Below are 15,297 nucleotides of genomic sequence, written 5' to 3'. Positions count from 1 at the left end.
GACCTAAATGAGAAAGGGAATATTATTATGCTAAAAGGCAATAATATATAGGACAAAATGGAATAACATTGGTACATAAGGGGAGAGAAAGAGTTCTTAAACCGCATGTAAATGGCATAAAACAAAAGACAAAGTTTCATGGATTTTTTTACATCAAGATCAAGAATTTATTAAACAGAGGATGTTACATATAAAGTAATGCAGCTGAGACAATGATAAGAGTCATTTGCAATGTCTAAGGCATTAAGAAACTAAAATTCAAAATATACAAAGAACTTTTGCAAATCAACAAGAAATGACAGCAAACCCAATTGAAAAAATGATAAAAACAAGTAATTTACAGAGACGCTCAGTTGGTTAAGCAGCTGCCTTCAGCTCAGGTCATGATCCCAGTGTCCTGGGATCGAGTCCCACATCGGGCTCCTTGCTCAGCAGGGAGCCTGCTTCTCCCTCTGCCTCTGCCTGCCATTCTGTCTGCCTGTGCTTGCTCTCTCCCCCTCTCTCTATGATAAATAAATAAAATCTTAAAAAAAAACAAGTAATTTACAGAAGAAACTCAAAAGCCTAGCAAGCCTTTAAAGAGATATTCTAATTCACCAATAATTGGAGAAATGTAAAATGAAACAACTGTGAGTATCCCTTTACTTAGACTAGCAAAGATTAGAAAGGAGTATAACATAGTGTTGGTAAGGATGTGGGAAGAGGAAATTTCAGGCGTAGGGAGTAGCAATGTGGACCGAACTAATTTATGCCTTCTCGTGATCCAGCATTTCAAGTCCAAGTCTATATGAGGATATTGCAGCTTTATTTATGAGAGCACTGAGTTGGAGGCAATCTTGACACCCATCTTTAGGAGAGTAGATTAGTGCAAGATACACTCTATGGAGTAGTGGCAACAGGGGAAAGAAATGGATTGGATATTCTACTGGTGGTGAGCCTGGTGGTGGGAACTGGATGAACTTGAAAACCACCTACTATAAAACACATACATAAAAAACAAAAATACTTACCCTTAATACATAAAAAGAAAAAAATGATCTGGAATTACTAGCATTTTGACTTCTGAATATACAGCCAAAAGAATTGAAAGCAGGGTCTCAAGGAGATATTTGTTCATAGTAGCCTATTCACAATAGCTAAAGTTCATGTTCATAGTAGCCTATTCACAATAGCTAAAGCATGGAAGCAACTCAAGTGTCTGTTAACAAATAAATAGAGTAGAAAAGAAGTCCATCAATACAGGGTAATATTATTCACCCATAAAAAGGAAATTCTGACCCAGGCTATAACATGGATGAACCTTGAGGACTTTATGCTGAGTGAAATAGCCAGTCACAAAAAGGACAAAATACACTTATTTTATGCACAGTTCCACATATACGAGGGTTTGGGGCAGGGAGAGGGAGGAATAAGATGTTGTTTAATGGGTTTAGAGTTTCATTTTTACAAGATGAAAAGAATTCTGGAGATGGATGATAGTGATGGCTAACACAACATTATGAATGTATTTGGTACCACTGAACTGTACACTTAACAATAGTTAAGATGGTAAGTTTTATGTGTATTTTACCAAATTTTTTTAAATGGGGAAGAAAAGAAAATGATACATATTAAAAATTTTATCACCAGATCTACCTTACAAGAAATACTAAAAGAAGTTATTTCAGTGGAAGTAAAAGAATGCTAATTAACATCGTAAAAACATAAAGAGGTAACATAAATTTCATGGCAATGGTAAAGATATAGTTAGATTCTGCAATATGGTAATAATGGTGCATAATTCATCTACAACTCTAGTTTAAAAGTTAAACAAAAGTGTAGGGAAAAAGTTATAACTATAATAACTTACTAGTTATAAAATATTAAAAAAATGTAAATTGTAACAGTAATAACCTATAATGTGAGAGGGAGGAGAAGTAAAAGTGTAATGTTTATGAATTCTATGGAAATTAAGTTGTCATCAGTTTAAAATGGGTTGTTGTTAGGGTTTGTTTTATGTAAGTGTTATGATAATCACAAAGGAAGATCCTAAAGTAATTACACAAAAGAACAAGATAAAGAAATCAAAGATACTGATACCCAAGGACATCAAACCACAAAAAAAGACAGCAGTATAAGAAATAAAAAACAATGGATCTATTTAAAAAAAAAACAGAAAACAAAGTGGTAATAGCAAGCCCTTACCTATCATAATTACTTTAAACATAGATGGATTAAATTCTCCAATTAAAAGGCATAGAATTCTGAATATATAAAAAACAAGATTGAACAATATAATGCCTGCAAGAAACTCACTTTAGCCTTAAAGACACTCACATACTGAGAGTAAAGGGATAGAAAAAGACATTTCAAACAAGTGGTAACCAAAACAAATTGCTGGAGTAGCTATCCTTCCATCACACAAAATAGATCTTAAATGAAAAATGGCAAAAAGAGACAAGGAAAGGAAAAGTGAATTGGGGGAAATCAGAGGAGGAGATGAACCATGAGAAACTGTGGACTCTGAGAAACAAACTGAGGGCTTTGGAAGGGAGGGGGATGGGAGGATGGGTGAACCTGGTGGTGGGTATTAAGGATGGTACATATTACATGGAGCACTGGATGTGGTGCATAAACAATGAGTCTTGGGACACTGAAAAAATAAAATTAAAAAAAAAGAAGGTCATTATATAATGACAAAGCAGTAAATACATCAGTAAGATAAAACAGTTGTTCATATTTATGTGCCCAACATCAGAGCACCTAATTATGTAAAGCAAACTTTAACAGAGCTAAGAGGAGAACTAAACAGGAATACAATAATAGTTGGGGATTTTGTTGCCCTACTCCAAACAATGGATAGATCATCCAGACAGAGAATCAATAAGGAAACAACAGCCTTGAACAACACTCTAGACCAAATGCACCTAACAGACATATACAGGATATTCCATCCAGCAACAGTAGAATACAAGTGTGCACGAAACATTTTCCAGGACAGACCATATGTTAGGACACAAACAAGTCTTAGAAAATCAGAGAAGATTGAAATCCTACCACATATTTTCTCTGACCACAATGGCATGAAACTAGAAATCATCAACAAGAGAAAAACTGCAAAATTCACAAACATATGGAAATTAAACAGCACTGTACTGAACATCTGATAGATCAAGGAAGAAATTAAAGGGGGAGATACAAAAGTTCCCTGAGACAAAAATGAAGACAACATACCAGAACTTATTGGATATTACACATAAAAGAATGAAACTGAATCTATATCTTACACTACTCAAAAAAATTAACTCAAAATGGATTAAAAACTTAAATATAAGACCCGAACAATGGAACTCCTATAAGAAAACACTGGAATAAATCTTCTTCTTCTTTTTTTTTTTTAAGGTTTTATTTATTTGACAGAGAGATATCACAAGTAGGCAGAAAGGCAGGCAGAGAGAGAGGGGGAAGCAGGCTCCCTGCCAAGCAGAGAGCCTGATGTGGGCCTCGATCCCAGTACCCTGGGATCATGACCTCAGCAGAAGGCAGAAGCTCAACCCACTGAGCCATCCAGGTGGTCCTGGAATAAAGCTTCTTGACATGGGTCTTGGTAATGATTTTTAAAAATATTATACCTAAGTATAAGTAACAAAATAAGAAATAAACAAGTGAAAAGACAAGTTACAGAATGGAAAAAAAAATACTTGCAAACCACATATCTGATAAGGGGTTAGTATCTAATCTATAAAGAACTGATGAAAATCAATCACAAATAAAACAAAGCAAAAACAAAAAGAAAGAACCCAATTAAAAATGGGCGGGGGGGGTGGGAGGTTGGGGTACCAGGTGGTGGGTATTATAGAGGGCACGGCTTGCATGGAGCACTGGGTGTGGTGAAAAAATAATGAATAATGTTTTGCTGAAAATAAATAAATTGAAAAAAAAAACTGTGTCTCCTACTTACTAAAAATCTAGAAGCATTTTCATGGGGAGATCTGTATTGACTAATGTTCCAAAAATAGCTAGGAACCATATATTTAGCCCATAGACAGTTTTTTCCTATGTCACATGCATCCAGTTTTAGTGAGAAATTCATCTGGTCTTCTGTACTTAATGCTGATGGACTCAATAAATTTAAATGTACACATGTGAAAAAAAATGGGCAAAGTACTTGAATAGCTATTTCCCCAAAAAAGATGTATGCAAGACCAACAGGTGTATGAAAATATGCTCAGCATCAGTGTCATCAGGGAGAAGGAAATTAGAATAACAGTGATCTATCACCTTACACCTGTTTTAAAGACCATCATCAAACAGACAAGCAATAACGAATGCCAGTGTGGATATGACACAAAGAGAACATCTGGGGCACCATTGGGATTTTATATGGGGACAGTTACTATGGAAAACAGTATGGAACTTCCTCAAAACATTAAAATAAAACTATCATATGATCCAGCAATTCCACTTCTCGGAATATATCCAAAGGAAATAAAAACACAAGCTCAAGAAGATACCTACACCCCCATGTCCCCATTACTTATAATGGCCAAGGCATGGAAGCAACCCGAGTGTCCATTAGTGGATGAATGGATCAAGAATTGTGATATATATTTTTCAGCCATTAAAAACAAGGAAATCCTTCCATGTGTGACAACATGAATAGACCTAGAAGGCATGATACTATGTGAAATAAGTCAGACAGAGAGAGACAAATACTGTATGATCTCACCTACATGTGGAATCTAAAAACAACAGCAACAACAAACCCATGGAAAGAGATGAGACTTGTGGTCACCAGAGGCAGAGGGTGGAGAAGAGGGAATCAGAGGAAAGGGGTCAAAAGTTACAAACTTGCAGTTAAAAGATTAATGAGTCTTAGGGATGTGATGATGTATGACATAGTGACCACAGGTAACACTACTGTAGGGTATATAGGCAAGGTGTTAAGAAAGTAGATCCCACTGGGTGTGGTGCATAAACAATCAGTTCTGGAACACTGAAAATAAATTTAAAAAATTAAAAAAAAAGAAAGAAAAGAAAGTAGATCCTAAGAGTTTCCATCACAGGGAGAAAATTTTTTCCTCTTTTCTTCTCCTTCGTTTTTTAAAATTCTATCTGTATGAGCAGGTAGATGTTGGCCAGACCTACTGTGGTCATCATCTCACAATATATGTAAACCAAGCCATCATGCTGTGTGCCATAAACATGTGGTTATGTTCAATTATTTCTCGGTAAAGCTGAAGGGAAATACCCTTAGAATGGGACTTCTACCTTGGGTCATTCCATTTTCTTCCCTCATCTGTTGACAGAGACTTCTGTTGTTTCCATGCCTTGGTTACTGTGAATAATGCTGTAGGGAACAGGGGAATACAGATGTCTCTTTGAGATAAGGATTTTGTTTCCTTTGGACTTATATGCAGAAGTGGAATTGCTGGATCATATGGTAGCTCTATTTTTAATTTCTTGAGGAAACTTCACCCTGTTTTTGATAGTGGCTGTACCAACTGACATTCCCACTAACAGTGTACAGGGTCCCCTTTTCCCCACATCCTCACCAAAACTTGCCATCTCTTGTCTTTTTGATAATAGACATTCTAATGGGTGTGAGGTGATATTTTACTGTGATTTTGACTTGCCTTTCTCTGACGATGATGTTCCCTGAGTGATGTTGAGCAACTTTTCATGTATCTTTTGGCTCTTTGTATGTCTTCTTTGGAAGAATGTCTATTCAGGTTTTTTGTTTATTTTTTAAAATTATTTTTTATTGTGTTATATTAGTCACCATACAGTACGTCATTACTTTTGATTTGGTGTTCCAAGGTTCATTGTTTATGTATTGGGTTATTTGGTTTTTTACTTTTGAATTGTATGAGTTCCTTGTATAAGTTGGATATTAATGTCTTATGGATGTGTGGTTTACAAATATTTTCTCCTGCTCCATTGATGACGTTTTCCTTTTGTTGACGCTTCCTTGTGCTGTGCAGAACCTATACCTTATATGCCAAAAAATAAGAAAGGGCTTAAAAATTGGTAGAAAAGATAACAAAAGGAGGTGGGATGCAGCTTGAAGGGCTCCCAGTAGATAAGTCTGGGACAGTTCGTGCATCAAAACAGTAAAGATAGTATCAGATTCTATCCCATTAAATAAAAAGGGAATCTATGAGGTCATGATGATATAAATAATTGAATGAATGAATACACAGGTGGAGGAGAAAAGATGCTTTTACTTTTTACAGCAAAATGCCCACTAATAATGGGCACTTATTTGTTATTAAATATAATTTACAGTGTAGAAACCTGGTGGAGACTTCTAAAGCAGGTGATAAAGTTTAACATCTTTCATGATGGCACAGGTTGGCACCAAACGCCTCCTGATATGATACACTAAGAACAACACAGCATCGCTTCTGTGAGATTCCTGCTCTAGTTGCATAACCTGACCCTAATCATCAGGAAACATCAGGAAACCCACAACAAGGAACCATCAGCCGGGTACCCATGGCATTCAAGATGTTGAGGTCAGGAAGGACAAGAAAAGCCTGAAGAAGTGTTCCTGATTGAAAGCAACTCAGAAGGAATCCCAACTAACTAAACAATTCTAGGTCTTGGGACTATGAAGGACATTATTTGCAAAGTGGGCAAAATTGGAAAGAAGGTACGATTACCTGGTTAATCTTCTGTCAGTCCGTTTCTGCTTTGATCACGTGGAAGAGCATCCTTGTTTCTAGTAAAATCATTCTGAAGTACAAAAGGCTGATGAGACATCGTATTTGCACCCTGCTCTCAAATGGTGCTGGAGAAAAGTAGTACATTTATATCTAGTTATCTCCCTGTCTATCTTTTGAAACAGAAAGGGAGGGAGCGAGAGAATGATAAATTAGAGCAAAGGTGGTAAAATGCTGACAGGTGGGGAATCTGGATGAGAACGACAGAAGTCTTTGGGCTCTTCTGACAACCTTTCTGAAGGATGAAATGCTAGAAACAGCAATAACCGGGGCGAGACCCTCCCCCCGCCCCCCCCCCCAGGAGCAAGGAGCTGAACTGGAGGCAGGAAGGCATCTCAGAAAGGGTTGGAGTGACTGCGGAGGAGCCCTGGCAGGGGGGGCGTCAGATCTCTTATCTGATAGATCTGGAGAAAGATCACCCAAGAAACAGACTTAACTACAGAGAACAAACTGCTGGGGAGGGTGGATGAGGGGGTGGGTGAATCAGTGATGGGGATGAAGGAGGGCACTGAGGGTGAGCACTGGCTGCCGTATGCAAGTGTTGAATCCCTCTATCGTATCCCTGTATGTTAACTGGCTGGAATGAAAATAAAATAAAAAAAAAAGATAAACAAACAAATACATAAATAAAAATAAAAAAGTTACAAAGTAATCAGCCACTTTCCTTGCTTTGCTTCATTCAGTCCTCAGGTTAAATCTGCTCCCCGTGGGGGTAGATACTCATCTTAGCCTCCCTTTATAAAGAAACGGGGAGGGGGGGGCTCCGAGATCCATCCATTCGACCAGCATTTAGTAAGTGCTCACTGCGGTCCGGTTTTACCACAGCCACGCAAAAAAATGTTGTGTGATTGCAGATGTGTGTGTGTAAACCAACACAGGAAGGAGATGTCCTGCGACATTAGTGTGTTAAGAGACGCTGCATGCAGGTAGCGCCGACTGACTACAAATGCTTCTGGTTTCTTCTTTGGCCTTCTTATCCATTTCCAGTTTTCTACAAAGAACATTATTGCCTTTGTGACAAGTTAAAACACAAGGGTTCTTTCAGAAATGGACCTGGAGGACATCGTCACGACAACCTTTCTCGTTAGGGTAGTTTTGTGGCTCAAACATTGTTTCTTGATGCCGTCTTATTTGACCCAAGAGGCAGACAAATGTTTTTTAAATTCCATTATACCTTCTTCTCTCCACGCTGCGGAGACTAACTGGCAGGTTTGCAAGTGGAAAACTGACTTCCCCGTTGACTCCCAAAGCTTGGATTTGTCCCCTTTTTCTGGGTGGAAACATAAGCCCAGGGAGGTGTGACTGTCTCCTTCCCAGATAAAAACTATCCAGACCTTCATGATACCAGCCTCTTTACACAAAGAAAGCATGCCTACCTAGTAGGTCCCTGCATGATGGGGAGGGTGGCTGGATAAAAGCACAATTCTAGGGTCCAAAAAGAGAGCAGCCAGCCCAATGATGTCACTGTGTTGTAAGATGGGACACCCACTCCCTCAGGGTACTTTCTGGCTGATGAATTCCTTCCTCCTCTTTGCTGTCCAGTGCCATGAACTCCACCACAGCCCCAATCACCCCGGCTGGGGTCTCCAGGTGTCCCTGTACCTGTGTGCCTCCCACGGCTCAGAGAACTCAGAAAAGTTGACACTGGTCACTGCCAGATTGAACTGACTTGTGCAAACAATAATGGGGAAATGGGTGGCATAAATTAGGGTGTAGCCCTGCTGTGGAACTCAGTGCAGCCTTCAGAAAAAGTGCTTTAATATGATTTATTCACCTGGGAAAGTGACCCCAACATACTGCGACTTAAGAACAAAAAACAGCAGGGGTACAGTTGAAGTCCGTCTTTGTCATCATCGTAAATCCACACAGGAGATAGCAAACACCAAACTAACAGAGAATACATAGAAGTGGGCACAGTCGTTGTCTTTGGGTAGTGAGAATTGGGCGCTTTGGGCGTTTTCTTTTCCCCCTTTGAGTTTTTAAGCTGTTTGGGTTTTTTTGTTGTTGTTATTTGCAAAATGATTTTTAAAGAAGTACACGTCCCAGGGAAAAGGGAAGAAAGACGTGATGACCAGGCAGTCCCTGGTGAGAGATCAGGTGTTAAGGACATGGAGGGGAAATATATTTCTTTGAGTTAAGGGTCCTCTCAACCTTCCTCGTGAGGGTGAGTCCCCACCTCACCCCCTTCCCTCTCAGCCTCAGACACTTGTCAGCTTGCACACCAGGTCATTTTTTCCTGCGGATGGGTCCAGGGTAACAGCCGGAGCTCTGATTGGTAAAACCAGATGCTCGCATGGGGAAGTGGAGCAGGGAAATCGACCCTGTCTCCTTCTGCCCCATATTAGTTTCTGCAATAAAGCCAGCAGAATGTACTCCCGCCTCATCCAATTTACAAGGAAGGGAGATTCTGGAAAATATTCAGAAAGAAGAAACTGGTAAATGGAAATAATGACTCCCCCCCCACCAAGAAGTCAAATGTATTATGCATGTGGTCTGTGTCTAGCCCACGGCCTGGATTGTTTGGTTTTTGCAAACGTAATGATTCTGGCCAAGGGCTTTCTCCATTCCACTGCCGAGGGCTGTTCCCCAATCCTATTTCCCACTAGGGCTCGAGATGTTCCATCCTAGAGTCCTCAGTTCCTCGGGGTTTCTAAGAGCCTGAAACCTGCAGTGGAGCGTGGGGTGGGGGTAGGTGAATGTGGGGAGAGGCTGCTGGCTCCTGCAACGCTCAGATTGGAGTCAGCAGGAAATCCCCACTTCCAAGTTCCCTGGTGGTGGGGGCAGGGACAAGGGCCCCGGGATGCTCAGTGGCTCTGTTTACAAATGTTAATGCTCACAAATCATGAAATCCCATTTGGGCCCAAGCTCTTCCCTGGCACCCTCTGTTCCAGTCTTCTGGAATGTCCCATTTCGCTCATTCACTTCCTTTCTACCAGGGAGGAGTTCTTGGAGATGGCTCAGTCATCCCAGAAGTGATTTAGTCTAGACTGCCTTGAAACTCACTCACCCCCACACGGCTGCAATTCCACACTGTGCCAGGTGTCCCAGCCTGACTCCGTTTGGGTCAGCGTGCCTGGCAGGTCACCGTTGCTGGGTCCCGGATCAGCTTCCAGGGCCCCGAGTCAGAACCCAGCGGAGAGTTCGTGCTCTGCGGTGGAGGGTGTCACAGAGCTGGCCCTCTCGAGTCTGTCCGTGGAGAGGAAGGGGAGCCTTTTAACCATGCTCGTGGACAGCAGCCTGCGGAGCAGCTGGCGCAGATACCTGCGGAAGCGCTCCCCGACGAAGGCGTAGATCACGGGGTTGACGCAGCAGTGAGTGTAGGCGATCACCTCTGTCACCTGGATGGCCAGGTCAAGCTGTTTGCTCTGCCTGCACTCGTCGGCGAAAAGGCTGTCTTGGAAAGCAGAGACCAATATGGCCAGGTTGTAGGGGGTCCAGAAGAGAAAGAAGACCACCATGATGACAAAGATCAGACGGACAGCTTTGGCCTTCTTCTCATTGGGTCGTTTGAGGAGAATCCGTATGATCTCGGTGTAGCAGATGATCATGACCAACAGGGGCAAAACCAGACCCAACATGTTCAGTTTCAGAGCCTGGAACTGTTTCCAGGCTTTGAGGGTTTCATGAGGGAAGTGGAGGCTGCAGGTGGTGTGGGAGAACTCCCACTGGATCTTGGAGAAGTAGAAGCCTGGGACGGAGGCCAAGAGGGCCAGGGCCCACGCACCACCGCTGGTGATGAGACCAAAGATGACGGTCCGAACCCGCAGGGCAAACACGGCGTGGACGATGGCCAGGTACCTGTCCACGGTCAGCAGGATGATGAAAAAGATCTCGCTGTACAAGCCCGTGTAATAAAACCCGGAGAGCAACTTACAGGTGCCATCACTGAAGCTCCAGTCATCCTTCAGCTTGTAGTCGATCCAGAACGGCAGCGTGAAGAGGAAGAGCAGGTCGGAAATGGCCAGGTTGAGGAGGTAGATGCTGGTCATGCTTTTGAGCCTCTTGTGCTGCATGAGGACCAGCAGCACCAGGATGTTGCCAACGAGGCCGATGATGAACACCAAAGAGTACAAGGGGGGCAGCAGCTGGGCTCCAAAGGCCCTCACCTCCCCCTTCTGGCATGGGGTTATGCCCTCATAGTCATATTCCGTCGTCATGTCATAGTTCTTTGTGGGGGCCAAGGTTTCCATCGTGGAATTTTCCATGAGTCAAGGAAGATGATTTCTGCGGTTACTTGGCCAGGAAAGGCGGTGGGCTGCGGACACACAAAGACGAGGCGGTGATTATAGATTTTCACCCACCTGACAACTGTTCACTGAGTACCGACTATGTACCAGACCCCGGGACTCGACCTTGAGCAAGGTAGGATCCAGTTCCTCTCTGCCCTCGTGGACCCTGTGGTCTAACAGAGGGGGTAGGCAGTAAACAAATGGGCCCATCAGTCGATAATTCAATTACTTTGGCACTAAGTGTTGTGAAGGAAAAGGCCACTGGCTGCACAGCACCATCAGAGCGAGATCCCGCCACGCTGTCCCAAACCAGTGCTGTCCACAGCCTTGGCACTGGACTTAGTGCTAGATAACTCCTCCCACCCCGACCAGAGGGGGTTCTGCTATCATTCCCTGGTTTAGAGGTGATGATGCGAGAGTCAGAAGTGGTAAGGACACGTATCTAGGAGAATGAGAGCTGAAATTGTTCTCGCGTGCATTCCTGAAGCCACATGCATCCTTGCGTCCAATCACGGAGCAAGGATTTTGCACTGTGGGGTCTCTGGAAGGAAGCTGAGAGTCCCAGACTTGCGAATGTGTCTTCATGGCTGAGGGGGCTAAAAAGGTTCTTAGCCAGGGATTATGTAGCGTAATGGGGGCACATGAAAGTGTGTAGGGTTATTATTTTATTTTATTTATTTTATTTCTTGGTTGCCACTGTGACTAGGGGATGCTACTGTCCGGTCATTCAGTAGGTAGGGCAGAGGATGTCCTCTAATGCAAAAATTATCATATCCCAAAGGCCCATAGTGCTGTCATAGTGAAATTCTAGAAGGCCAGCCCCAACCCTTAGTATAAGAGGACCCTGAGGACACCAGAGCAGGTCAGCTTGGCTCACATCATACAGCCTTGATGGGGTCCACGTGGATCTACAGGTCACTCAGTAGACCTCCCATGAGGGCCGTGAGGAGGATTCAGAGGACAGTATAGTCTTGGAGGAGTGGGGCAACCTCATGAGAAGAAGGGTTGGGGGTGGGCAGGGGAAGAGCTCAGAACAGCCTCCAGCCAGGAGGCATCATGTGACGACCGGTAGCTGGAGTTCTGCTGAGAGATTCGCTCTGAGATATTTTTACCCAGGGTTGGCTTGAAACAAAGAAAAACAAAAGAACCACTAGAGAGCTTGCCTTCATGGGACTTTCCCAGGCCCCGATTTTCCGCATTCATTTTCCATCCTTTTCACTTAGGACAGAAACCTCCCTGAAGGGAGCATGGGCTTTCGTAGAATCTACCAGTGTGTGACTTTGGATGAGTTAATCTACCTCTCTGAGCCTCAGTTCCTCATCTGTATAGGTGCTGCCGAAGCGAGCACCTCAGTTCCTCATCCATAATGTGAGAAAGTAACATCTTGCGGGACTACTGTAATGTGTGAGAAAAGCTACCCCCTAGTACTTACCGGGCCCTCAGCAAATATTGGGGTTCCTCCTTCCCTGCACTGATCCTTCTCTGGGGCCAGTCCCCAGCTCCAGTCCTGTTCTGGCTGATGTACCCTGCTCCCCAAGTTCCCCCACCAGCTCTCTCTGTAGTTAATCTGGAAAATGAATTCTACTCAAGAGTTTCAGATGAACCAAGACAGTCCCTTCCATGCGAACTGCCCTTTGAAATTTTCAGTAGGTTCCCACCAGTCTGAAAAGTAGCCGGTTCCCACATCATAATTCCCACCCTGAATCTGGGGCCTCTAGCACTCTTCCTTCTAAATTGCTTAATGAATGTTTCCTTCCTACAAAATTCACATTTCTGCAGTGGCCATTGGAAAATGAGGCACATGATTGGGGTTGGGGGTGGGGGGAATGACAGTGTCGTACACCCTGGCTGGGGGACTGTTATTTCCAGTCAAATCCCCCCCCCTTATGGCCGACTCCTCCAGCTCTGGACTTGCCTCTACCCAAGCAGCCCTACTTCTGGAGAAACCCAGGCTGACCGTACACGCTGTGTGGACGATTTCTGATTTCCCGTCCGGATACGGACAGGTCGGGTGCGGATAGCATTTTGGGGTGGGCTGGCAGGTTTTCTGCAGAAGTTCCAAGCAGCTTGGAAGCCCAAGGAACAACTGGTGCCAAGACTGAGCCCAGGAGCCCAGTTTCTGGGGGAATTTTGGCAAAGGTGAAGGCAAACAGAGTCAGCATTGCTCATGCCATTTGAACAGAGAACCGCTTACACCAGTCCCCTCCCCCCCCGTCCACTTCTAACTGCTTTAACTATTTTGCCAACTTGCCAGGCACCACACAACAACTCAGGGAGAGAGATGGCCTGGCATGGGGCCATGGAGGGAGGGAGAAGGACCCTGTTGCCATCCAGCCCTGCTGGAGTCTGCTGCAAAGTCCACCCCAAGGTCATTGCGCAGCAGACAGCTAGAGCCCTGGACACCACCTGGGACCTTGCAGGGGCAGCATCCTCTAGCCTGGGAGTTGGTGAAGGCCTTGAGCAGAGAAAGGGCAGTCTGTAGGGATAAGACACCCAAACGTGGTGGTGTGCAGAGGCTGGCTTATCCTGGTTCATAAAAAACCAATCGTGTGCTTATCTCCCCAGCTCAACATTCAGGAGCTCCATAACTTGAAATAAACCATAGTGAGGATATTTACAACATAGAAATCCACAAACACTAGAAATCAGGGCTCCCCGCCATCCCCAGGAAAGCCACTTGTTAAACATTTACTGGTCCTTCAACTCTCCACAGTCTGCATAGCCTAGAGCTGTCCTGCTAGTCAGATTGGGGACTGAAGTGCCAGTAAGTGGTACACAGCCTGCCGAAAACCTATGCAAACTTCCGAGAGTTTCTAAGTCTGAAAATCTGGGCCACTCCAGAGTTTATGGAGGAAAAGTTGAAATAGATACCTCCAAGTAGCCCCCATGCCCCTCTCTCCTCAGAGAAAATTCTGACCTGCCTCTTTGTTAGTAGAGCAGAATGGATGCATCCCAAGAGGACATCTCCCTGCCTTCAGGAGGGTAAAATCCTACCTCCTCGAAAGACAAACCAGCAGTCCCATTGTAAGGCTCCTTGGGTCTAAGTCTTCTCAAGAAACTGGTCCAGTATCAAATCATCCTCGTATCTGCAACTTTTTTTTCTAATTAGTATTTCCCTTTTGCTACAATTTCTTCATACACCGTGTTTGGTTTTTGTTTACACAGAGCAGTTTGGCAAGTGATTTCCTCTTGAATGGTTTTTCAGAGATCCTCTTGTTCTTAACTGACTTTAGAAAGGCAGATTATCTCAATCAGTCACCAAAAACCCATCATTCAGGAAAGCTTTCCTTTTTTAGCAAAAAATACCCCCGTTTTACATCTGAGCACCCAATTTATAAATTCACCCCTTTTGAGAATTGCTGTACAATTAATTGCCTTATAGGTGCATTGATGGTCTACTTAGGCGTTTGCTTCACCCTCGAAGAACGCCTCACCTTTGAGGAGACAGGGAAAGAATGTCCCGCAACACGAGGACCACAGTCCCACCTGGATGCGTGCATGACTGCAAACCAGAGTGACCTCATGGTCACTGAGGAGACAGAACAGACAAGTGCCACTTACTCTGGTCCCTAGGGGTTTTGTCCGCGAAGTCTTTGTTTCTGGAGCTTTTAGAATCTTTATGAATTCAAGGTTCAACGTCCTTACTGAGCAGGAAGTCTTCTGTTTCCTGTGTGATGATTGAGGACTCCAGGGTTCACAGTCTTTCAGAATGAGAAGAAGGGGATAGAGTTCTTCTTTTTGTATCTGGTTGGGTGGCCACGACACCTGCCAGTGGCTGTTCCTTGATGCTGGGTTTGCTCGAAGGATTGTCTCTGCTCACAGAGATCGTGAGAGTGATTGAAAGCACAGAGAAAGGATTGTGCTTCTCCCTGGGGAGCTTTGCCTTAAGGGGACTGGGCTGGGTGGGGTTGGGTGGAGTTGAGTGGGGGAGAGGTGGTATGAGGTGTTCTGGGAATTTGTGAAGCAATTGAAGGCTGAGATTATGCATGTGTGTTGAGGGTTGAGGGAGGGCGGGGCGGGGCGTGGACGTCTTGTGGTCAGTGAGTAGCCTTTTTTTTTTTTTTAAAAGCTTGCAAATGGAAGGGTTTAAACCAGAAGTCTGGGTCCTGTTCCTCAAAAAAATGAGAGAGCTGATAGCCCAAGAGAGGTGGCATTTTTCTCTTTGGCGCCCCCTAGGTCCTTCACCTCTGACCATTTGCTGTCCCTCTCTGCACCCCATTCCCTGTGGGACCGAACCCCACTGAACAGTTTCACCTCAAGGAACCCACAGCCTGGAGTGAGCCCAGGTCTCTAGGTTGGGTTTTGGCCGTTCCTTTCTGATTCCAGGTTCCTGTTGTGTGTGATGATCCAACCAGAGGCCAGGG

At 43.9% G+C, this 15,297-nt stretch overlaps 1 protein-coding gene across 2 annotated transcripts; it reads right to left on the bottom strand.

Moving 5' to 3' along the window:
• Nucleotides 1–8,456: 8,456 nt before the first annotated feature.
• LOC122909493 (C-C chemokine receptor type 1-like) lies at nucleotides 8,457–14,888 on the bottom strand. Of its 2 annotated transcripts, none has more exons than XM_044253729.1 (2): nucleotides 14,495–14,888; nucleotides 8,457–10,959 (listed from the first exon to the last, which is right to left on the bottom strand). In XM_044253729.1, the coding sequence occupies exon 2, from the start codon at nucleotides 10,907–10,909 to the stop codon at nucleotides 9,827–9,829; it is 1,083 nt and encodes a 360-aa protein (XP_044109664.1). In that variant the 5' UTR covers nucleotides 10,910–10,959; nucleotides 14,495–14,888; the 3' UTR covers nucleotides 8,457–9,826. The 2 variants fall into 2 exon arrangements, with proteins under 2 accessions (XP_044109664.1, XP_044109665.1); XM_044253730.1 differs by lacking the exon at nucleotides 14,495–14,888 and adding an exon at nucleotides 13,928–14,224.
• Between the last annotated feature and the right edge of the window lie 409 nt (nucleotides 14,889–15,297).

The sequence above is a fragment of the Neovison vison genome, chromosome 6 (assembly GCF_020171115.1).
Source record: "Neovison vison isolate M4711 chromosome 6, ASM_NN_V1, whole genome shotgun sequence".
NCBI classification, from domain to species: Eukaryota; Metazoa; Chordata; class Mammalia; order Carnivora; family Mustelidae; genus Neogale; species Neogale vison.
Note: the sequence above shows the minus strand (reverse complement) of the source record. Positions and strands in the feature narration are given on the sequence as shown.